Here is a 23164-nt window from a genome sequence, read left to right as displayed (position 1 = left end):
TCTTCTTCAGATGTATGCCCAGGAGTGGAACTGCTGGGGCATTAGGTAGTTCCACTGTAAGTTTTTTGAGAAACCTCCATACTGTTTTCCACAGTGGCTGTGCCAGTTTGCGTTCTCACCAACAGGGTACGAGGGTCCCCTATGCTCCACATCTTTGCCAGCATATGTGATCTGTGTCCTTTTTGGTGACAGCCATTCTCACGAGTATAAGGTGACACCTCATTGTGGTTTGACTTGTGTCTCTCTGATGATTCCAGGTGTTGAATATCTTCCCACGTACCTTCTGGTCCTCTCGCTATCACCACAATGAGGCATTTGTTTCAGAGAGGATTTCTACACCATTTCAACCCCAAGAGATCTTATCTAGTTCACTAGATAGTGGATTAAAGAAATATCCCTATTCTACAAAAATAATTAGCCCAAATATTCTCTCTAGCTTAGCTGTCTTCAGACTTCGGTGTACATTGAGTCACCGGGGCCACTTTTAGAAAATGCAGATTCATGGGTCCCATCATCACAACTTTCATCTTAAAAAAGCATCTTCATGTTTCCGATACAGGTAGTTCATGATCCACAAGTCTATGAGCACTGCTTGAGATTGTATAAGTCACATTAGAGTTGAAGAGAAAAACAGACCAAACTTTGATATCTCACCTGTCAAAATACTCTTACAGGCCCCACAGATATAACAGACTCTGCTGTTTTGAGGGGTAGATTGAACCAATTTTTTAAAGACAAATTTTTAAATTGTTCTCCTGGCTTAAAGGGAATTTCCTAGTTTCAAATATGTATACGTATGTGAATGCACTCAAGTGAGAAAAAAAAACAAAACAAAATGCATTTCTTTACTAAATGATGTACTTCATTAGGTCACTTAAGTTCCAGGCTCTTATATTCATCTCAGTTTATGAAATTTGGTTAAGAGCAGAACAAATCAAATGAACTTTGCTTGATATTAATTTGAATCCATCAGAAAAAACTGTTCAAACTACAAAGGAAATTCCATCAATTTTAGGTCACTGAATCTCAGACTTAGGTTTGGCAAAGGATGCACCAATACCCATGTGGCACTTCAGTTGCCACCTTTTGAGAAGAATTCCATTTATCTAAATTATTTAGAAAACCTACCTTTAGAAAGGCTGAAAATTAATTAGCTGAAGTGAATACAAGGTTAGTAAGTGCATTAGTCAAGGATCTTCAGAGAGATAGAACTTTGAGTAAACTGGGGGTGGATCAGAGATTATATAAAAAATCTTGCAAAAACAGCAGATACAAATATCTACCAAATGCAATCTTAAATTCTGGTTCAAACAGAACATTTGGAAATGGATTTATTGTAAGTATGTAATTAGAGCTATGTCTTAAATCTGAACTAAATCCCTTCTTTTAGTGTCTTTTTTCTTTGTAAGCTTTGTGAAAAGTGAAAGTGAAGTCGCTCAGTCGTGTCCGACTCTTAGCGACCCCGAGGACTACAGCCCACCAGGCCCTCCGTCCATGGGATTTTCCAGGCAAGAGTTCTGGAGTGGGGTGCCATCGCCTTCTCCGTTAACAGCGGCTAGGCATATCGTATTTACTTGGAGCTGGTATACTTGGTGACAGCCTTAGTGCCCTCGGACACGGTCTGCTTGGCCAGCTCCCCAGGTAGCAGCAAGCGCTCGGCGGTCTGAATCTCCCTGGATGTGATAGTCAAGTGCTTGTTGTAACGCGCCAGGCACGATGCCTCGCCAGCGATGCGCTCAAAAATGTCGTTGACGAAGGAGTTCATGATTCCCATGGCCTTGGACGAGATGCCGGTGTCCAGATGGACTTGCTTCAGCACCTTGTACACATACACGGAGTAGCTCTCCTTGCAGCTGCGCTTGCGCTTCTTGCCGTCCTTCTTCTGGGCCTTGGTCACAGCTTTTTTAGAGCCCTTTTTAGGGGCAGGAGCAGATTTAGCCGGTTCAGGCATGTTTGTAATGACAATATCCAACAACACAGAAAGATCTTGAAAATGCTAATAAATCATGTTAATTTTTTAAACTGCATGTTATGTTGAAATAAAAGCAAAGTACAATGAAAACAAACAACTCAAGAGACTTTCTTCCCAACAGACTTCCTCTCTCTTCCTCTCCCCCTCTCTCTCATAGATATAAAATAATTAAATAATTGGCTTACATGATTATGTGCTGTGCTGAGTCGTTCAGTCGTGTCTGACCCTTTGAGACTCTATGGACTGTAGCCCACCAGGCTCCTCTGTCCATGGGATTTCCTAGGCAAGAATACTGGAGTGGTTGCCATGCCCTCCTTCAGGGGATCTCCCAGACCCAGGGATCAAACCCGCATCTCTTGCGTCTCCTGCATCGGCAGGCGGGTTCTCTATCCCTAGTGCCCCCTGGGAAGCCCTCATATGGTTATAGGAGATGGCAAGTCTGAAATCCTGGCAAGCTGGGAATCCCAGCAGGAGTTGCTGCTGTAGTCTTGACTCCAATGGCAGTTTAAAGGCAGAATTCCTTCCATAGCAGGAGCTTTTGCTGTTGTGGCTTATGTGCTGTGCTAAGTCGCTTCAGTCATGTCTGACTCTTTTGTGAACCCATGGACTGTAGCCTGCAAGGCTTCTCTGTCCATGGGATTTTCCTGGCGAGAATACTGGAGTGGGTTGCTATGTCCTACTCCAGGGGATCTTCCCAACCCATGGGTCGAGCCCAGGTCTCCTGCATTGCAGGCAGATTCTTTGAGCCACCAGGGAAGCTCTACTTAAAAGCCACTAATTTAAATGTTCATTGTGTGTCAGTTGCTCAGTCATGTCCAACTCTTCGCGACCCCATGGACTGTAGCCCACAAGGCTCCTCTGTCCACGGAATTCTCCAGGCAAGAATACTGGAGTGGGTAGCCATTTCCTTCTCCAAAATGTTCATTACCTCTAAAAAATACACTTTTCCAGTAATACCTAGACTGGTGCTTTACTGGGAGGGTACCATAGTCTACCAAGTTGACACATAAAATCGCTGTAAGCTAAATAGTGAAGAACCAAAATGGACGATGATGGAAGCCTTCCGCTGAAAACTGGTATTGTCTTTGAAAGCTGTGACACTCCTAAAGTTGGAAAATGCCTGTTGCAGAGGACATCTTGGCCATCCTCCATGCCATAAACTAATTAACAGGTTGTGTTTATAAGGAGATGAGAAAAAGGTTTAAAACTCAAGGACTCTTCAAATCAGACAGAGATTTGTCTGCATTCCGCACACCATCCAGACTCTCTCCAGGGCATCTAGTGGTCACGCTGGCATGTAAGGTGGGCAGTTCTTCCCCACCCACCCCCCATTGTTTATACCAGCTGTGACTCGCAGTGTTGCCATCCAATTTCAGGCTTTCTTTTTTTATCTTTTTGTAACATTACAGGATTATAATTTAGTTCTTAGCACCCTTATCTTATAATTATAAAACCAAATTTCCAATCAACTCGGCTGTTGCCCTGGTGGCTCGGAGGTTAAAGCATCTTCCTGCAATGCGGGAAACCTGGGTTCGATCTCTGGATCCAGAAGATCCCCTGAAGAAGGAAATGGCAGCCTACTCCAGTATTCTTGGCTGGAGAATCCCATGGATGGAGGAGCCTGTGGGCTACAGTCCATGGAGTCACAAAGAGTCGGACACGACTGAGTGACCTCACTTTCACTTTATTGTATCTTATAACTTGACTATAACTTTGAATCAAAACATGACTTTTCTTTGTACAGGGCTATTTTTAAAAAGGGACATGTGTGATTTATTAAAATACGTAAGCAAATCTCTCCATATCAGCCTTTCTACCGGACATTAGAGTGACCCCAGGTGCGAATTTCTTCTTTGAGGCAGACCTTAGGAAAACCAGTGTTCAGGTTTCCACTGACCCAGCCCTGGCATATCTGGGTGTCCTCTGAGTTTCAGCCACACATTGCCCATTTAGCTGTGGCATTGGTGTAGCTGCCCAGAGAGGCAGGAGGAGGGCTCCCTCCTGGTCAAGGCTGAAGCTCCTCTCACTTCTCCATTGCTCTCCTCTTGTAAGAATTGCCAATTGCACTGGAGTTGGGTTCCGTGAGGCTAAAGACCAGTATTTCACCCTCTGTTCTGGGAGGCTCATTTCTCCCCAGCTCTGACACAAGCTGCTGCCTCTTTGTCCCTGGCCCCTCCCAGTGCCCCCAGAAGGGAAGGCCTGCGGTTTGTTTTCTCACCTCCACCTGCCAGTCAGCAGTGGGAAGAGGTGATGTCTGCTCAGGCCCCTGCCATTTTGCTGCTAGTCACAAATAAACACATTCCTTCTTCTTCTTAAGAAAACAACCTGCAGCTTTGCTTTCACACCCCCAGTTTGCAGAAAGAAATCCAAGGCTAACAGCATTAGATTTGTGTCAAAGGCATTATTTACATTCATTAGACACGGTGTGAAAACACAGTGGCTGGTACATGCGCTGGGGTATTTTGTTATCTTACTTGCCAGTTCATGCAATCTTGTTAAGTGTTAATATAGCATTCACACAGCAATTGATTACTAAAATATATAATTACATCTAATTTTCTAAGTCATGGGAAAATACAGACTTTTGGCTTTCCATGTTTATGAGATTCTGAATTATTTTTCCCCAAAATAGGGTAGTAGGTAATAAGCCTATTAAAAACAAATTTGTTCAACCAAGTTAAAACTCACTATATGTCACTGAGAAATGGCATCTGTGCTTTTGGCATTTGAGATCAGTTTTCTAAGAAAGCCAGAACAAAGATTCATAAAGGCACAAAAATGCACAACTAGATTGATTTTTTTCATTCAATCAGTTCAGTTCAGTTGCTCAGTCATGTCTGACTCTTAGCAGCCCCATGAATCGCAGCATGCCAGGCGTCCCTGTCCATCACCAACCTCAGTAGTTTACCCAAACTCATGTCCATCGAGTTGGTGATGCCATCCAGCCATCTCATCCTCTGTTGTTCCCTTCTCCTCCTGCCCCCAATCCCTCCCAGCATCAAGGTCTTTTCCAATGAGTCAACTCTTTGCATGAGGTGGCCAAAGTATTGGAGTTTAAGCTTCAGCATCAGTCCTTCCAATGAACACCCAGGACCGATCTCCTTTAGGATGGACTGGTTGGATCTCCTTGCAGTCCAAGGGACTCTCAGGAGTCTTCTCCAACACCACAGTTCAAAAGCATCAATTCTTTGGTGCTCAGCTTTCTTCACAGTCCAACTCTCACATCCATATGTGACCACTGGAAAAACCACAGCCTTGACTAGATGGACCTTTTTTGGCAAAGTAATATCTCTGCTTTTTAATATGCTATCTGGGTTGGTCATAACTTTCCTTCCAAGGAGTAAACGCCTTCTAATTTCATGGCTGCAGTCACCATCTGCAGTGATTTTGGAGCCCAGAAAAATAAAGTCTGACACTGTTTCCACTGTTTCCCCATTTATTTGCCATGAAGTGATGGGACCGGATGCCATGATCTTAGTTTTCTGAATGTTGAGCTTTAAGCCAACTTTTTCACTCTCCTCTTTCACCTTCATCAAGAGGCTTTTTAGTTCCTCTTCACTTTCTGCCTTAAGGGTGGTGTCATCTGCATATCTGAGGTTATTGATATTTCTCCCAGCAATCTTGATTCCAGCTTATGCTTCTTCCAGCCCAGCGTTTCTCATGATGTACTCTGCATATAAGTTAAATAAGCAGGGTGGCAATATACAGCCTTGACGTACTCCTTTTCCTATTTGGAACCAGTCTGTTGTTCCATGTCCAGTTCTAACTGTTGCTTCCTGACCTGCATATAGGTTTCTCAAGAGGCAGGTCAGGTGGTCTGGTATTCCCATCTCTTTCAGAATTTTCCACAGTTTATTGTGATCCACACAGTCAAAGGCTTTGGCATAGTCAATAAAGCAGAAATAGATGTTTTTCTGGAACTCTCTTCCTTTTTCGATGATCTAGCGGATTTTGGCAATTTGATCTCTGGTTCCTCTGCCTTTTCTAAAACCAGCTTGAACATCTGGAAGTTCAGGGTTCACATATTGCTGAAGCCTGGCTTGGAGAATCTTGAGCATTACTTTACTAGTGTGTGAGATGAGTGCAATTGTGTGGTAGTTTGAGCATTCTTTGGCATTGCCTTTCTTTGGGATTGGAATGAAAACTGACTTTTTCCAGTCCTGTGGCCACTGCTGAGTTTTCCAAATTTGCTGGCATATTGAGTGCAGCACTTTCACAGCATCATCTTTCAGGATTTGAAAGAGCTCAACTATTCCATCACCTCCACTAGCTTTGTTCGTAGTGATAATTTCTAAGGCCCAGTTGACTTTACAATCCAGGATGTCTGGCTGTAGGTGAGTGATCACACCATTGTGATTCTCTGGGTCATGAAGATCTTTTTTGTACAGTTCTTCTGTGTATTCTTGCCACCTCTTCTTAATATCTTCTGCTTCTGTTAGGTCCATACCATTTCTGTCCTTTATCGAGCCCATCTTTGCATGAAATGTTCCCTTGGTATCTCTAATTTTCTTGAAGAGATCTCTAGTCTTTCCCATTCTGTTGTTTTCCTCTGTTTCTTTGCATTGATCACTGAGGAAGGCTTTCTTATCTCTCTTGCTATTCTTTGGAACTCTGCATTCAGATGCTTATATCTTTCCTTTTCCCCTTTGATTTTTGCTTGTCTTCTTTTCACAGCTATTTGTAAGGCCTCTTTAGAGAGCCATTTTGCCTTTTTGCATTTCTTTTTCTTGGGGATGGTCTTGATCCCTGTGTCCTGTACAATGTCACAAACCTCCGTCCATAGTTCATCAGGCACTCTATCTATCAGACCTAGTCCCTTAAATCTATTTCTCACTTCCACTGTGTAATCATAAGGGATTTGATTTAGGTCATACCTGAATGGTCTAGTGGTTTTCCCTACGTTCTTCAATTTCAGTCTTAATTTGGCAATAAGGAGTTCATGATCTGAGCCACAGTCAGCTCCTGGTCTTGTTTTTGCTGACTGTATAGAGCTTCTCCTTCGTTGGCTGCAAAGAATATAATCAATCTGATTTCGGTGTTGACCATCTGGTGATGTCCATGTGTAGAGTCTTCTCTTGTGTTGTTGGAAGAGTGTGTTTGCTATGACCAGTGCATTCTCTTGGCAAAAAAGCCTTTGCCCTGCTTCATTCCATACTCCAAGGCCAAATTTGCCTGTTACTCCAGGTGTTTCTTGACTTCCTACTTTTGCATTCCAGTCCCCTATAATGAAAAGGACATCTTTTTTGGGTATTAGTTCTAAAAGGTCTTTTAGGTCTTCATAGAACCATTCAGCTTTTTCAGCGTTACTGGTTGGGGCATAGGCTTGGATTACCGTGATATTGCATGGTTTGCCTTTGAAATGAACGGAAATCATTCTGTCATTTTTGAGATTGCATCCAAGTACTGCATTTCAGACTCTTTTGTTGACCATGATGGCTACTCCATTTCTTCTAAGGGATTCCTGCCCACAGTAGTAGATATAATAGAATGGGTGAATTTTCATTCAGTAGCAAGCACTAAGTTGTATTTTTCTTTATTTCAGATATATTTTTTGAGGACAACTAATTGCCAAGCATTATGGCAGGCTTTATAAATGGTGGGAAATTATCACATAGCTACATTACTATGCATGGGGCAGATAGGGGTGAGAAATATTGAACAAATGAAGCAAAAGATAATAATAAATGTACATACATGATTTGTTTTTATTGTTGTTGTTCAGTAACTAAGTCCTGCCTGACTCTGCAACCCCATGGACTGCAGTATGCCAGGCTTCCCTTACCATAGGGATTCTCCAGGCAAGAATACTGGAGTGGGATGCCATGTCCTTCTCCAAGGGATCCTCCCGGCCCAGGGATTGAACCTGTAAGAGATGCCTGTGTCTCTCACATCTCCTGTTTTGGCAAACTGGTTCTTTTAGCACCACCTGGAAAGCCCTTAGCACATGAATTGTTTTTGTTCTTGTTCAGTCGCTAATTCCTGTCCTACTCTTTGCATGGACTGCAGTACCCCAGGCTTCCCTGTCCTTCACTATCTCCTAGAGTTGGCTCAGACTCATGCTGGTGATGCCATCCAACCACCTTATCTTCTGTAATTCCCTTCTCTTTTTTCCTTCAATGTTTCCCAGCATCAGAGTCTTCTCCAACGAGTCAGCCCTCCTCATCAGGTGGTGATAGTTTTGGAGCTTCAGCTCCAGCATCAGTCCTTCCAGTCAATATTCAGGGTGATTTCCTTTAGGAGTGACTGGTTTGATCTCCTTGCAATCAAAGGGACTTTCAAGAGTCTTCTCTAGCATCACAGTTTGAAAGCATCAATTCTTTGGGACTCAGCCTTCTTTACAGTCCAACTCTCACATCCATACATGACTATTGGAAAAACCATAGCTTTGACTAGACAGACCTTTGTTGGCAAAGTGCTATCTCCACTTTTTAATATGCTATCTAGGTTTTTCATAGCTTTCCTTCTGAGGCGCAAATGTCTTTTAATTTCATGACTGCAGTTACCATCTGCAGAGATTTTGGAGCCCCCCAAAATAAAATATGTCACTGCTTCCACTGTTTCCCCTTCTATTTGCCATGAAGTGATGGGACCAGATGCCATGATTGTAGGTTTTTGAATGTTGAGTTTTAATCCAGCTTTTTCACTCTCTTCTTTCACCCATTAAAAGACCCTTTAGTTCCTCTTCACTTTCTGCCATTAGAGTGGTGTCATCTGCATATCTGAGATTGTTGGTATTTTCCCCGTCAATCTTGATTCCGGCACATGCTTCATCCAGCCCTGCATTTCCCACGATGTCTCCTGCATGTGAGTTAAAGCAGCGGGATGATGATACACAGCCCTGACACACTCCTTCCCAATGTAGAACCAGTTGTTCCTTCTCTGGTTCTAACTGTTGCTTCTTGACTGACACACAGGTTTCTCATCAAACAGGACAGGTAGTCTGACATTCTCATCTCTTTAGAAATTTTCCATATGAATACTTTCATTTGATGAAAGTATATACAATGCTATACAAACATAGAAAGCATTAGTACAGCCACTGTGGAAAGGAGTATGGAGGGTCCTCAAGAAACTACTGTAACATTAGAACTCATATGATAAAAATGCTGCTGCTGCTAAGTCGCTTCAGTCGTGTCCGACTCTGTGTGACCCCATAGATGGCAGGCCACCAGGCTCCCCCATCCCTGGGATTCCCCAGGCAAGAACAGTGGAGTGGGTTGCCATTTCCTTCTCCAATGCATAAAAGTGAAAAGTGAAAGTGAAGTCGCTCAGTCGTGTCCGACTCCTAGCAACCCCATGGACTGCAGCCTATCAGGCTTCTCCATCCATGGGATTTTCCAGGCAAGAGCACTGGAGTGGGGTGCCATTGCCTTCTCCCATGATAAAAATAGGTCCTCAGAAATAGAGCTACCACATGGCCCAGCAGCTCCGCTCCTGGGTGTATACCAGGAGGAAAGTGATTTGATGAGACCCACGCATGCCTTTGTTCATTGTAGCAGCACTGTCCACAATAGCCAAGACGTGGAAACAGTCTAAATGTCCGTCAGCAGGTGAGTGGATCAAGAAGCTGTGGTGCACGCACGCGATACAATACTTCCCATCCTTCCCATCCACAAAACAATGAAGTCAGGCCATTTGCAGTGACATGGATGGACCTAGGGATTATCATTCTAAGTGAAACCAGTCAGAAAGAGAAAGAGAGTACTGTATGACAGCACCTCTATGTGGAATCTAAACTATGACGCAAGTGAACTTGTCTGTGGAACAAAAAGCAAACTCAGGCACAGGGAATCAGTTGCAGTTGCCACGGGGAGTGGGGTGGGGAGAGACGGACTAGGAGGTTGGGGTCAGTGGATGTAAACTATTATCTGCAGGGCGAATAAATAGCGAGGTCCTATTGTATAGAACAGGGAAGCGTATTCAATACCCTGTAACAAACCATAAAGGAAAAGAAGATGGAAATGAACGTATGTACGTACACGTGATTCACTTCTGTATGGTAGAAATTAATGCAATGTTTAAATCAACTATACTTCAGTAAAATAAATTTTAAGAAAGAACGTAACGAGAAGACCAGGGTAGTGTGAGAGGAAGTGAAGGGGCTGGTGTCATACCTGGGGACCTTCTGTGAGAACTCCAGTCCCTGCAATAGTAGAGGGATTTTTAGTCTGAACAGGGAAAGAGCAGATACACTGATGAACGACGGTTGGGTCTGCCGGGTTCTACGCTAGCGTCAAGAATGAGGCGTCATGAGTCTCTTTGAAAGGCTCTGATTGGCCTCTTGGAGGAGGCAACACATCACCTTGAAAGAACTTATTATTTAATTAACGACCAGTCGGAGAGCACTTCTCCTGGGGTGTAAATGCTTCTCAGCAGTCCTGTGAAAGGGAATGAAGAGCATGTGGGTTTCAGAGGAGGGGAAGACCTGGGGGGAAATTTAAACACATCTGAACATGTCTGAATACAGACACCAAGGCTTTTGTTTCCTTGCTTTTCTTAGAGTTTGTGTAGTTAGAAGTTCTTTGACTTTATAGGAAAAAAGGTAATTATGTTAGAAAAGGGCCGTTCACGTAAGGTGGAAATCAAGGGGGAATCTCCCTTTCTCTCTGGGTGTGGGGGCCTCTGAGTAACACACTCTCTGCACCTCCTGTTCCCTCTTCCTGCTGAAGGGCCTCCTGACTTTTCTCTGCTTCAGTTTGATAACCTCTACCTGACCTTTGGGAGCATCCTTAAATGTCCCTCACTCAGAGCAGTCCTTCCTGCTTCTTCGAGATTGAGTTAGCTTCTCCCTCAAGCGAGGGCTCCCACCATTTCCTCTGTGTAATTCCCCATCATAATGGGATTTTTGCTGTGAGGCGTTGTGATTGTCTGTTTATGTATCTGTCTGCACCAGTTCTCTAGATGAGAGCTCTTAAGGGAATATGTTTCCTTGCCTCCTGTTCTCCTAGTATGTATTGCAGAGTCTAGGATACAGCAGATGCTTAGTAAATATTTGGTGCATTACAGGTAAGTGGGTCTATAATTGAGTGAATAATTGGTAGAGTCACAGCCTCCTGAGAGCATTCACAATATCTGGTCTAACCAGTCTCTCAGAGATGTCAGGTTGAAGGTAGATTCTTCAACAGAATGGCCAAAGATTCCCCCAACCCAGTCTACTGTAGGTGTATTAGTTACCCTTTTCATGTGTAACAAATAGCATCATAATTTAGTGCTCTTCTTAGGACAAGAAGAACAATTTGTTATTTTGTGTTTTCTGTGAGCCAGGCATTTAGGAGTCTCTTGGTTGGCAGGTCTAGGTCAGCTTTCTCAGGAAGCTGCAGTCAGATGTTGCCTGTGGCTTTGTTGCCTGAAATCTGACTGTGACTCAAGGATACTCTTCCCGAGAAGTTCACTGATGTTGCTGGCATGTTGGTGTTGGCAAGATGGTTCCTGTCCACACGGGCCTCTCCCCGGGCTTCGTAAGTATTCTAACCAGCCGACTTCCTCGGACTGAGCCATCCAAGAGACCCAAGTGGAAACTCCAGTCACTGCCTTCTGTGACCTCAACTTGGAGGCCATTCAGTGTTGGAGGGAACGGGATGGGAGAACGCAAGGAGGTGACGGTCATGGGCCCGCCGTGAGGCCGGCATCACACCAGCTGTGTGAACCTCCCCTGTGAGAGAGGAATCAGAGTCTTTTCACGTGGCCATACAGCAGAGTGGTGTTTGGGAAGGCCGTAAAGAGGAGGTTAAAGCCCTGGGAACTGCACATGAGCTCCGTGTGAGTGGTCAGCGGGCAAAGACTCTGACCTGATTCCACCCTTTCACCTATGTTCCCCATGCCCTTGGTAATACAGATTTCCATTTTCACAACATTCCTCTCTGATGGGTGTTACTTTCCTTATTACAGATGCTAAGCTAGAGTTAGAGTACAGTCAGGGGCCTTGCCCAAGGGTACAGCATATGTCCCTGTCAGGAGAGGGGCAGGAACTCCAGGTATCTGGATTCCGTGTTTATGTTTCGACCGGACCACCTCGGGCGTAATGAGCTTGGGCATGTGCTGACTTCTCTCAGTTTCCTGCCAGCTCTAGCTAACCCTGACAGAACCCCTCCCCTCACCCCCCTCTACACATCACCTGCTAATTACAGAGTCCAAACACAGCACACACACGCGTGTTCAGGCACACTAACCACAGAAGCTCACACACACCGCACACAGCTCACCTTTTCCCCAGGTCTTCTGAAAACCCAATGGCCCCTTCATGATAACCTCGCTCTTGTGCCAACAGGGGGCCCCTGGGGGGTACTTTTGGAGTAAGAGCCGAGGCTTCCAGGATCACCATGAGAAAGCTGTCATTTTCATATTGTATCTCCTCGCCAATTGTAAATCAGTCACTTTAAGGATGCCTCTCATTCTTGTTTCCCTTCAGGCAGCTCTTATTCCTCTCCGGAAAAAGCGAAGATTTGCTTTATAGCTATAACTGCAGGACTGGAATGACATATAAAATAGCAACAGCAGGGAACAAATGTGTCCCTAAAGTGGCAATATGGTGCCTTTTTGTGTGTTTTAAAGCTTTGGCGTGAGAGGCAATTTTTCTTTTCAGGCTTCTATTTGAATAGGTGTTGAAAATTTAGAAAACAATATTAGGTGTATTCAGTAATGGGTCCTGACCTGAGTTGTTCTGTACTATCAGTGGTAAGGATGGATATATTTTAAACATTCCAGTAATACTCTGGCCAGCTGCTCTAACAATATTTGCAGGGCAAAGCTATCAAGCTAATAACAAATATTGTTCCATTATTTAGGTGTGGGTTTTTTCTTTTATTATATGACAATTTCCCCAGCAAAATCACTCATGTTCTGTATCATTAATTGAAAAACCATTGAGTAAAACCCATTTTATTGTCTCCTTCATCTTTCCTTTTCTTTCTTTCAGTGTAAGGAATAGCCATTCTGACTGCCGGGACTATTTTCAATTTTTTGCCTTTTATTTTTGTCAAATAGGACAATTCAAACATTTCTTTTGAAACAAAGAGCCCTAAAGCCAAAGTAATGTCTGTATTTCTCCAGACTCCCTATAGTATCAATAAATCCAGAGAGCTGACAGCACAGGGGTAAGTTCCATTCTGAGAAAAAGAGCAAATTGGATCAACAGTGTTGTTCATTATCCTCCATATTAGAAAAGTGCCACTGAAGGTTATTTCCTGGAGAGAAGACCCCTGTGTGACCTGCCTTCCTCCCCACACTGCCTCTGCGAGGTCTCTCTCACCGCCTAGGCTTGTAGCTGTTGTTTCAAACAAGGGAAGGATGCCTGTCCTTTTTTCTTTCCATCCATGCCCCTTCTCCCCTCCTTGCTTCACATGACTAAATTAGGGTCTCCTCCTGCCCCTTTCAACATTCAACACCTGTAAGACTATGGCAAGTCGTAGACCCTGAAGACTACCATCCTGCAGCAATCGTTGGAAGAGGGATGGCTCACGCTGAGGCATGGCGCTCCCCTCCCATCAGGTGGAGAGTTTCCCACAATGCCTAGTGGCCTGGCTTGGTGGGGATGGACCACAGCCGTGATTCCCATTTCACTGGTCACTCATGACCTGGGAAAACTTGTGTTTCTCTGCTGAGTCTTCTTCTCTGGAAGATGATCTGCTATTTCCCTCTGTTCCTGAAACTTCTCTGCCTCTAGAGTGTCAGGCTCATGGGTGGTGTTTCTGTGTTGTGGGCGCTTCTGAGGATTGGCGGTCGCCCATGTACACAGTGGGAGTGGGATTGGAGAGGAGGCAAAATGAAGCTTTACAAGTGGCCTGTGATGTGGCATAAAGGAACTGTCAATCATGCATGGTCCTCTTAAACGATGGTACTCTTAACCATGTAAGAAAGAGAGGCAGGGGCCAGGAATCCAGATCAACCTAATTGTTGGCAACACTGGATGGAAAACCTGGATTGGACCTAGGCTCAAACAGTCTTCCTCATCCTTCCGTCCCTGGGTGCCCCTCTCCCCAAGTAAAAATATCTTACACTTAACATGTATCCCAGGCCCTCAATATAGATTGGAAACTTGCTGAGTTCTCACATCAAGCGTGTGTGGTAGATACTGTTCTGACTCTCATTTAATGGGTGAGGACTGCCAGGCGCAGATGAGTAGCTGTCCAGAGCCATAAAGTTCTTGAGGTGGAATCAGCATTGGCAGCCAGTGCTTGCACCCACTGGTCTGGAGCAGGCAGAGCGCTGGAGAGAAGAGCCTGCTTCCATTTCTGAGGGGGTCTGGATGGGGTCTGCCAGGTGCCCTGAAGACCCTTCTCTAACCTTACCTGTGGCATCCTGAGTCTCAGGGCCTGAGTAGCACCTGGAACCACTGAGTGTGTACTACTCTGCCTTCTGGTCTTGTCCCAGGGCTCATGTGCTTCCCACTCTCAGGACTTTTACATGGGCATGCTCAAAATAAACTAGGTTTCAAAGCTAATGTAAGTGAGTTTTTCCTAGTATGTTATTTACTTGTCCGTCAGTCAGTACCGTCGCTCAGTCATGTCCGACTTTTTGCAACCCCACGGACTGCAGCTCGCCAGGCCTCCCTGTCCATTGCTGCTAACTCCAGGAGCTTGCTCAGACTTACGTCCTTTGAGGTGGTGATGCCGTCCAACCATCTCATCCTCTATCGTCCCCTTCTCCTCCTGCCTTCAATGTTTCCCAGCATCGGGGGCTTTTCCATTGAGTCGGTTCTTCACATCAGGTGGCCAAAGTATTGGAGCTTCAGCTTCAGCATCAGTCCTTCCAGTGAGTATTCAGGACTGATTTCCTTTAGGATGGACTTGTTGGATCTCCTTGCAGTCCAAGGGTCTCACAAGAGTCTTCTCCAACACCACAGTTCAGAAGCATCAATTAGTTGTCCAGGTATGGGTGATAGTGAACTTGAAGGGCAGTGACAGCTTTTCTTTTTTTTTTTTTAAATTTTATTTTATTTTTAAACTTTACAATATTGTATTAGTTTTGCCAAATATCGAAATGAATCCGCCACAGGTATACCTGTGTTCCCCATCCTGAACCCTCCTCCCTCCTCCCTCCCCATATCCTCCCTCTGGGTCGTCCCAGTGCACCAGCCCCAAGCATCCAGTATCGTGCATCGAACCTGGACTGGCAACTCGTTGCATACATATTATACATGTTTCAATGCCATTCTCCCAAATCTCCCCACCCTCTCCCTCTCCCACAGAGTCCATAAGACTGTTCTATACATCAGTGTCTCTTTTGCCGTCTCGTACACAGGGTTATTGTTACCATCTTTCTAAATTCCACATATATGCGTTAGTATACTGTATTGGTGTTTTTCCTTCTGGCTTACTTCACTCTGTATAATAGGCTCCAGTTTCATCCATCTCATTAGAACTGATTCAAATGTATTCTTTTTAATGGCTGAATAATACTCCATTGTGTATATGTACCACTGCTTTCTTATCCATTCATCTGCTGATGGACATCTAGGTTGCTTCCATGTCCTGGCTATTATAAACAGTGCTGCGATGAACATTGGGGTACACGTGTCTCTTTCCCTTCTGGTTTCCTCAGTGTGTATGCCCAGCAGTGGGATTGCTGGATCATAACACAGTTCTATTTCCAGTTTTTTAAGGAATCTCCACACTGTTCTCCATAGTGGCTGTACTAGTTTGCTTTCCCACCAACAGTGTAAGAGGGTTCCCTTTTCTCCACACCCTCTCCAGCATTTATTGCTTGTAGACTTTTGGATCGCAGCCATTCTGACTGGTGTGAAATGGTACCTCATAGTGGTTTTGATTTGCATTTCTCTGATAATGAGTGATGTTGAGCATCTTTTCATGTGTTTGTTAGCCATCTGTATGTCTTCTTTGGAGAAATGTCTGTTTAGTTCTTTGGCCCATTTTTTGATTGGGTCATTTATTTTTCTGGAGTTGAGCTGTAGGAGTTGCTTGTATATTTTTGAGATTAGTTGTTTGTCAGTGGCTTCATTTGCTATTATTTTCTCCCATTCTGAAGGCTGCCTTTTCACCTTGCTAATAGTTTCCTTTGTTGTGCAGAAGCTTTTAAGTTTAATTAGGTCCAATTTGTTTATTTTTGCTTTTATTTCCAATATTCTGGGAGGTGGGTCATAGAGGATCCTGCTGTGATGTATGTCGGAGAGTGTTTTGCCTATGTTCTCCTCTAGGAGTTTTATAGTTTCTGGTCTTATGTTGAGATCTTTAATCCATTTTGAGTTTATTTTTGTGTATGGTGTTAGAAAGTGTTCTAGTTTCATTCTTTTACAAGTGGTTGACCAGTTTTCCCAGCACCACTTGTTAAAGAGATTTTCTTTAATCCACTGTATATTCTTGCTTCCTTTCTCAAAGATAAGGTGTCCATATGTGTGTGGATTTATCTCTGGGCTTTCTATTTTGTTCCATTGATCAATATTTCTGTCCTTGTGCCAGTACCATACTGTCTTGATAACTGTGGCTTTGTAATAGAGCCTGAAGTCAGTGACAGCTTTTCTAAACGTTTTGCATATTAGATGGGATCTGAGCCTTATCCCAGCTCTGTAAGGCTGGAGTGCAGTGGGTGCCATGGTCCCAGCTTCCCAGCTGGGGACCTGAGGCTCCCTGGGGTTCTCCACTGACTGAGGGTCCCAGCACTGAAAAGCGGTGGAGTCGGTTCCTGGGTCTAGATGAAGGCTGTGAGAATGACTGTGAATGTCACGTTGTGATGGAGGAGGAATCCGAACGCACCCCGTGGCCCGCGTGGCTAGTGGGTCCCTGGGAGGAGTCCTCCAAGCAAGGGAGACCACGTGCGGACCTCTGGGGATGCATCAGGAATGGCTTGTGTTTGGAGGCAGGGGGCTGCCTGCGGAGGGCTCTCTCCAGCCCCCACCCCCACAGGAAGGACTGTAGCGATATAGGAAACCGGACAGCTGGTGTGAGCCTGCCCTGTGGGAGGCAGTGGGTGTTAGGGGAATCCAGGCCATTAGTTCACGGTTAATACAAAAGGAATTCGTGAAAGAGGAATATTATAACAAACAAATAATTTAAAACATAACAAGCTTTTACTGACTTGCATTTACTGTCCTAGTCTGGTTAGCCATGGGGTTTCTTTGGATTATTTTTATTAGCTCGGAAACAGTCAAATATTGACCTACAAAAATAGCAATTTCATAGTTTCTTCCTAATATTTTTGGCATACGATGAATTTTACTGTAGAGAACTTCAGTTGCTTTTTTTTTTTCTTCTTTTTTGATCCACCCTTGGAAAAAGTAGTGAAAGGATTTGTGTGTCTTCAAGGGCCTGTTGTGGGTTGAGGAGAGGACCCATGAAGCAGTGGCTGGGGCAGGGGGCCAGGGGGTGCAGAAAGGAAGCCCTTTTTAATATTAATTGACTATTTCTTTGCTCTATGCTGCATTCCCCCTCCTGAGTAGATAAATAAACACACTGACTGCTGGGGGCCTGGACAGCATCACAGTAACAGTAACTGTGGTGTGTGTGGAGGCCACACAGAGTCCAGACACTCTGCTAAGGACGTTACATACACGACCTCGCTTGCTCCTTACAGAAGCTCATTTTACAGACAAGCGGGCTCAGAGGGGTTTAGTAACTTGTCCAAGGTCACACAGCTCACAAGAAGGTGGTCTCTACATGAATCCAGAGGCTGTTCCTCACCATTCGTTATCCCCTGCAGACCTCCAAAGGCAGCGTGCACTCAGCATTCCCTCACAGAGCCCCCTCTGTGGACCCAACACTGTGTTCGGGGTGCAGGAGGCTTTTACATTGATTTCAACCTCTTGATGTTGGTTTTTCAACCTGTGGGTCAGTTAGTAAACATTCCTGGGGGAAGTATATCTCCTACTGTCTAATCTGCTTTTCCCAATGGCATTACACAGAAAGTAAACTTAGGCTTTTCAAACCAAGGCAGAGAGACAGTGGTTAGAAAGCAAGACGTGTAGAGACACAAACAATAGCCAAGAAGGTCAGAGGCTTGCATTTTCCTGCAGTCACCTTGAGAGTGAAGCCCTTCCTGGGAGGGCAGCTTTGAAGGGGCCCCTGGACCACGCTCTGCATCAGAGGATATTGAGGGGGCAGATGATGGGCTGTGTGGGTAGACCGTTAAGACCAGAGGCCCAAGTCCTTAGTACTTTGGGATGTGGACAGCAAAATGAGCAAGGCTTGGATGTGGTTGGGGAAATTAGCAAGACTTCTTGCTAACTGAGCCATTTACTCCCCCATGAAGTTCACTGTCAGGGTCGTCCTTGGACTTATGTGTGTCATGAGGCTGGTTGCCTTGTGTTGATAATGGTAATAAGCAGACGTTAGAGCCACATCTATTGCTGGATCTCTGGTGATCATAATAGGAACCAGCATTTATGGAATCCACTCTTTCCTAAGTCCTCTAGTTACAGGTCTTATGTCCTTGCCTCAAAAGAGAAGTCATTATCCCTTTTTGAACTTGAAAAAATGAGATCACAGAGGTTTAGGAAAACTGAATTGTTCATTCATGGTTACCTACTGGCAAGGTCATCCTTTGAACCCAGGTCTGCCCAACTCTGAGGCCTCTGCTGTTCGTCTAACTGGCCTCTTAAGGACAGCTTGCCCTCAAGATGTTAACAAAAGTGTCAGGAAAGGAGACGGGTGGCTGAGAACGAGCGCTGGCTCTGACCGGGATGGATTTAGCTGAGTTCCTTAGCTTTCTTAAGTCTCGGTTTCCTCATCTGTAAAACAGACATAATAAAATTTCTTCCTTGCTAGGGGCATAGGAGTATTGAATGAGAAACCCCTTCAAGGGCTCTATTGCATGAGAATAAACACCAAGAAGTCTTGCAAGGGCTCATGCCAGCTCCTGCCCACCCGCCCACACCCCATACACAGGCTAACTGTGCCAGCCCTAGGGGCTGTGACTGAGCCCTGCTTCCTCCTGCCTCCAGGCCTTTGCATGTACGATTCATCTGCCTGCAACACTCTACCCCATTCCCCCTCAAATGCTGCTTTTTCAGGAAATCATCCTTTCTTGACATCCAGGCTAAATAAACATCATTTCTAAGCTTGACCAACTCTCTATAATTTTCCTTCCTAGCCCTTATCATAGCTTTTATACATTTGCAAGATACTTAACGCACATTTTCCCCAACCAGACTGGGACTTTTCCTTTATAGGACTTATAAAGTCTTTGCACTGTAAGACGAAGCTTACAATGGCTGGACCTCTGTCCATTCTTCAATGACTGCATCTCTAACATGTAACACAGGGCTTAGCATTCAATGCATAGTGGTGTAAGTATATATTTGTTGAATGAATGAATGAATGAATGAAAAATACTGTGTCTAGCACATAGAAAGCATTCAAGAATTACAAGGTATTGTTACAACTATTGTATAAAGTACCAAGATTCAATTTAAGAGTTATATAAAAACCCTGGTTGACAGTACCACGAGAGCATTAACAGGCAGTGTATCAGTTATCAATGGCCACAGTGACGGTGAGTAACAAATTACAAAACTTGGCGGCTCCAATCCTATGCACTGACGGAAAATCCGTGAGCCCGCTGGGTGGCCCCTCTGGCGCCACCACAGGCATCGGTAGCTCCTGTTTTGTTGATCTTGGCTGAGCTCTTCCATGCACAGGGAGTCAGCCAGCAGAGGCGGCTCAGGCCAGAACGACTGGGGCCACTCACCTCTGTGTCCATCCTCTAGCTTGTTGGCCTGGGAGTGACCGTCTCTGCTCCGGCTCTGGAAAGCATTGCCTCGACTGTAGGAAGAACCAGTGCACAGGAAGAGGAAATCTGACTGGGAACAGTAGCCTTCTTCCCGTTGTGTTTTAGGCCTGTTTTCCAGGCACGATGATTGCGAGCTGCTAACGTTAATGACAGAAGAGGCAGGAAACCCCCCTCCCCTGCTTTGAATTCACAGGGGCCACAGAGCTGAAGTGCAGAATTCTTTGGGAGCTTCTGACACAGTCCAAGACGTGATGGATACTTGGGTGCTAATGAGAACACTTAGGGTCAAATTGCCCGGCCTGTGTCAATGGGCAGTGGCCTCTTGGAGCACACGTTCAAGTTCAGTGCCTGTGTTGCCCTTGACAGACTGCAAGCTCTTAGATGGCTTGCTGTCATTCATTTTGAGGTCTCCTGTCTCTTTCTGCCTCTTTTTCCTTCTGTTCCCTTCCTACTCCCTCCCTCCCTGTTTTTCTTTCTTTTTTCTCCTTCAAATAAGCATTTATCAGAAGTGAAATGTGTCTGTTGTATTTATTGCCCAGACTGTAGGTATGATTTCACCCCCTCTTCTCTGCACACATAATCCCCCCCCACCCCAGCATTTTACGAAGAATTCTCATATTTTGGGAAATTTTAGTCCATAGCTCTGGACTTATTTCACTAAGGCAAGGTGGAAAATCATCCATCTTTGTATATAAGCTAATGACCCAAAGCTTGTTAAGGTGGGAATAAGTGTTTAATAAAACAATCTGTTGTATTTATTGTCACAACTCTATTCCCATGTTTAAATGTTTGAGAGAGCCTTACTACCAAAAATTATTAACGAAATTTATAAAATATCAGACTCCAAAGAATTGTGATTTTACAAACAAGGAAATTGAAATTCCAAAAGACAGTAGGTGGTCAAAAATGAATAAAAGATATATGAAATTAATAAGCATGTTTCAATTTTATACCAAGAAGCTAGGGTCAGCCAATATGTTCATGGTTTTGACACTTCTGACCGGGAATTTTAGAGACAGGACTGATGAAGTCTTGCTCCTGTTGCAGTGTGGGTAATGGCTGGTGGTGGCTGGGGCAAGTAACTAGTTTCTCAACTATCCAGTCATTTCTTTTTCCCAAGTCAAACTCTAGCCACTTCACTGAGCATATATGCAAATATGGGCATTTTTAATCATGGAGGCATGAGTAGACAGAGAAATCTACATCGTATTAGATAAATATCTGCATTGACAAACCCCACTGGAAAAGCATATGCTACACTCAGCAATGAAAAGTCTAGTTGATACAGAAAACATGAATTTAAATGTATCTTTTTTCCACAATAATAATAAATACTTACTGGGTACTTATAATGTGCCAGGGGCTTTCCTGGTGGCTCAGACAGGAAAGAATCTGCCTGCAATGTGGGAGACCCAGGTTCGATCCCTGGGTGGGGAAAATCCCCTGGAGAAGAGAATGGCTGCCCACTCCAGTGTTCTTGCCTGGAGAATCCCATGGACAGAGGAGCCTGGTGGGCTACAGTCAGTGGGGCCACAAAGAATCAGACTCGACTGAGTGACTGACACGCTTGCTTTTTGCAGTGTGCCACGTACAGTGATGGGTGTTTTTAACTGAAGTACAGTTGATTTACAACGTTGTGTTAGTTTCTGGCGTACAACAAAATGATTCAGTGATACTTGTAAGTATATTAAATATACATTCTATAATATATCTTGTGTATGTACATTCTTTTTCATGTCCTTTCCATTATGATTTATTCCTATGCTCATCCTCAGTTGCCAGTATGATTTGCTACAGGATATTAAATATATTCTCCTATGCTGTACAGTAGGTCCTTGTTGTTTTGTTGTTTATTTTATGCATAGTAGTGTATATCTGCTAATCCCAAACTCTTAATTCATCCCTTCCCTACCCGCTTTCCCCTTGGGGAACCGTGAGTTTATTTTCTGTGTATGTGAGTCCATTTCTGCTTTGTAAATAAGTTCATAGTATCATATTTTAGATTCTGCATGTAAGTGCTATCATATGCTATTTGTCTTCCTCTATCTGATTTACTTCACTTAGTATGACGATCTTTAGCTTCATCCATGTTGCTACAAATGGAATTATTTCGTTCTTTTTCGTGGCTGAGTAGTATGCCATTGTATATATGTATCACGTCTTCTTTATCCATTCATTTGCTCTGGACTAAATGTATCTATTTAAGCTTGTGAGAAACATTTTTTGAACTACATTTTAAAAAACTTTTGTTGATCATGTATTAATAAATAAAATTGTATTAGGACACAGTCACACTCATGCATTTACAAATCATCACATATCATCTATGGCTGCCCAAACAGCAGAGCAGCTACAATACAGGTTCTCCCATAAAGTCTCATCCTAACTCTTTGGCCCTTTCCAGGAGAAGTTTCCTGACTCCAGCCCTAGAGCTATGTGAACTATTTATTTTAAATTGTATCATTCCTAGATTAGACTGCTATACTCCCTAAAAATGTAGAGTGATATCACCCAGAGAGCAGTTACATTATACTTCTTAATTGAAGCTTTAGGGACTGTGAGTCCATGAACTAAAGATTTATTTTCTAGGGACTAGCTAAAGTACTGCTCCTCTCAAAGTAAAGTTTACATTTATTTTGGACATATAAAAAGCTCAGCTACTACGCTAGCATCATTTAATGAAGAGATAACTTGTTGAGGTCTGGGGTTAAACCAGGCATTTCTAATCTTTAAGTAATGAGACAACTCAACCCACACAAAGTTCAGAATAAATTTTTTTTTTTTCAAGTCTCAGCTTATCTGTTCTGAAAGACCCTATAATACCCAAATATGATGAACATGTTGCATTTTTATTGTACTGACTATTACTGTTTTTGTGTTGATTTGATTCATTGTATTTGGCATAATGGTGAGATAGGCAAAGATTTATTTAATCATGACATGGTTGGGGCAGTTTAGGCTGTTAAAAACAACTGAAATAAATAGCTTGCCTGATTCACTACAAATGTTCAGCTAACTGATTCAGTTCATCCAAACAGCCCACTCCAGGAGCCCCTGGATCAGACTCTGGAGGAAAGGGAGTGTTCTCTAATACAGACCCCCGATTCTGAGCTGTGCCCGAAATCCATTCCTTGAGCTTTGGTGTATGTAGCTCTTACCTGGGAAAGCACAGCCTTACTCTGCCTTTCACGTCCCTCCCTTTCTTTTCTCTGTGGAACAGAAATGGTCTCCTTGGCTCCCTTCCACAGTCTTCTTCCCCAGCCCAGCCTCCCCAGGCCAGCCCCCTGCAGGGATGCACGTCCTTGTCCAGCCCCATCCCGTCCGTGGGACCATCCCACGCAGCCTGTCCCTGCCGGTGGCTTCTCCCTGCCTACCTGCAGCACTGCCTGAGGCCTCAGCACACAAAGCAGCCTGCAGTGACGGTGGCCGGTCAGGAGCCTGGAACTGCGACTGCGTCCTCCTTCCCCAGCACTTCCCAGTTGTTAGGTCCCTTTATCGTTTCTCTCTGAACTC

General features: G+C 44.2%; 1 protein-coding gene across 1 annotated transcript; it reads right to left on the bottom strand.

Moving 5' to 3' along the window:
- Positions 1-1570: 1570 nt before the first annotated feature.
- Positions 1571-1951, bottom strand: LOC109553370 (histone H2B type 2-E-like). Its single transcript, XM_019953340.2, has one exon. The coding sequence runs from the start codon at positions 1949-1951 to the stop codon at positions 1571-1573; it is 381 nt and encodes a 126-aa protein (XP_019808899.2).
- Between the last annotated feature and the right edge of the window lie 21213 nt (positions 1952-23164).

This window comes from Bos indicus, chromosome 27 (assembly GCF_029378745.1).
Source record: "Bos indicus isolate NIAB-ARS_2022 breed Sahiwal x Tharparkar chromosome 27, NIAB-ARS_B.indTharparkar_mat_pri_1.0, whole genome shotgun sequence".
In the NCBI taxonomy this organism is placed as follows: domain Eukaryota; kingdom Metazoa; phylum Chordata; class Mammalia; order Artiodactyla; family Bovidae; genus Bos; species Bos indicus.
Note: the sequence above shows the minus strand (reverse complement) of the source record. Positions and strands in the feature narration are given on the sequence as shown.

Bases quoted from the DNA above. Each gene is read 5' to 3' on its own strand.
- LOC109553370 (XM_019953340.2), bottom strand. From the start codon at position 1,951: ATGCCTGAACCGGCTAAATCTGCTCCTGCCCCTAAAAAGGGCTCTAAA.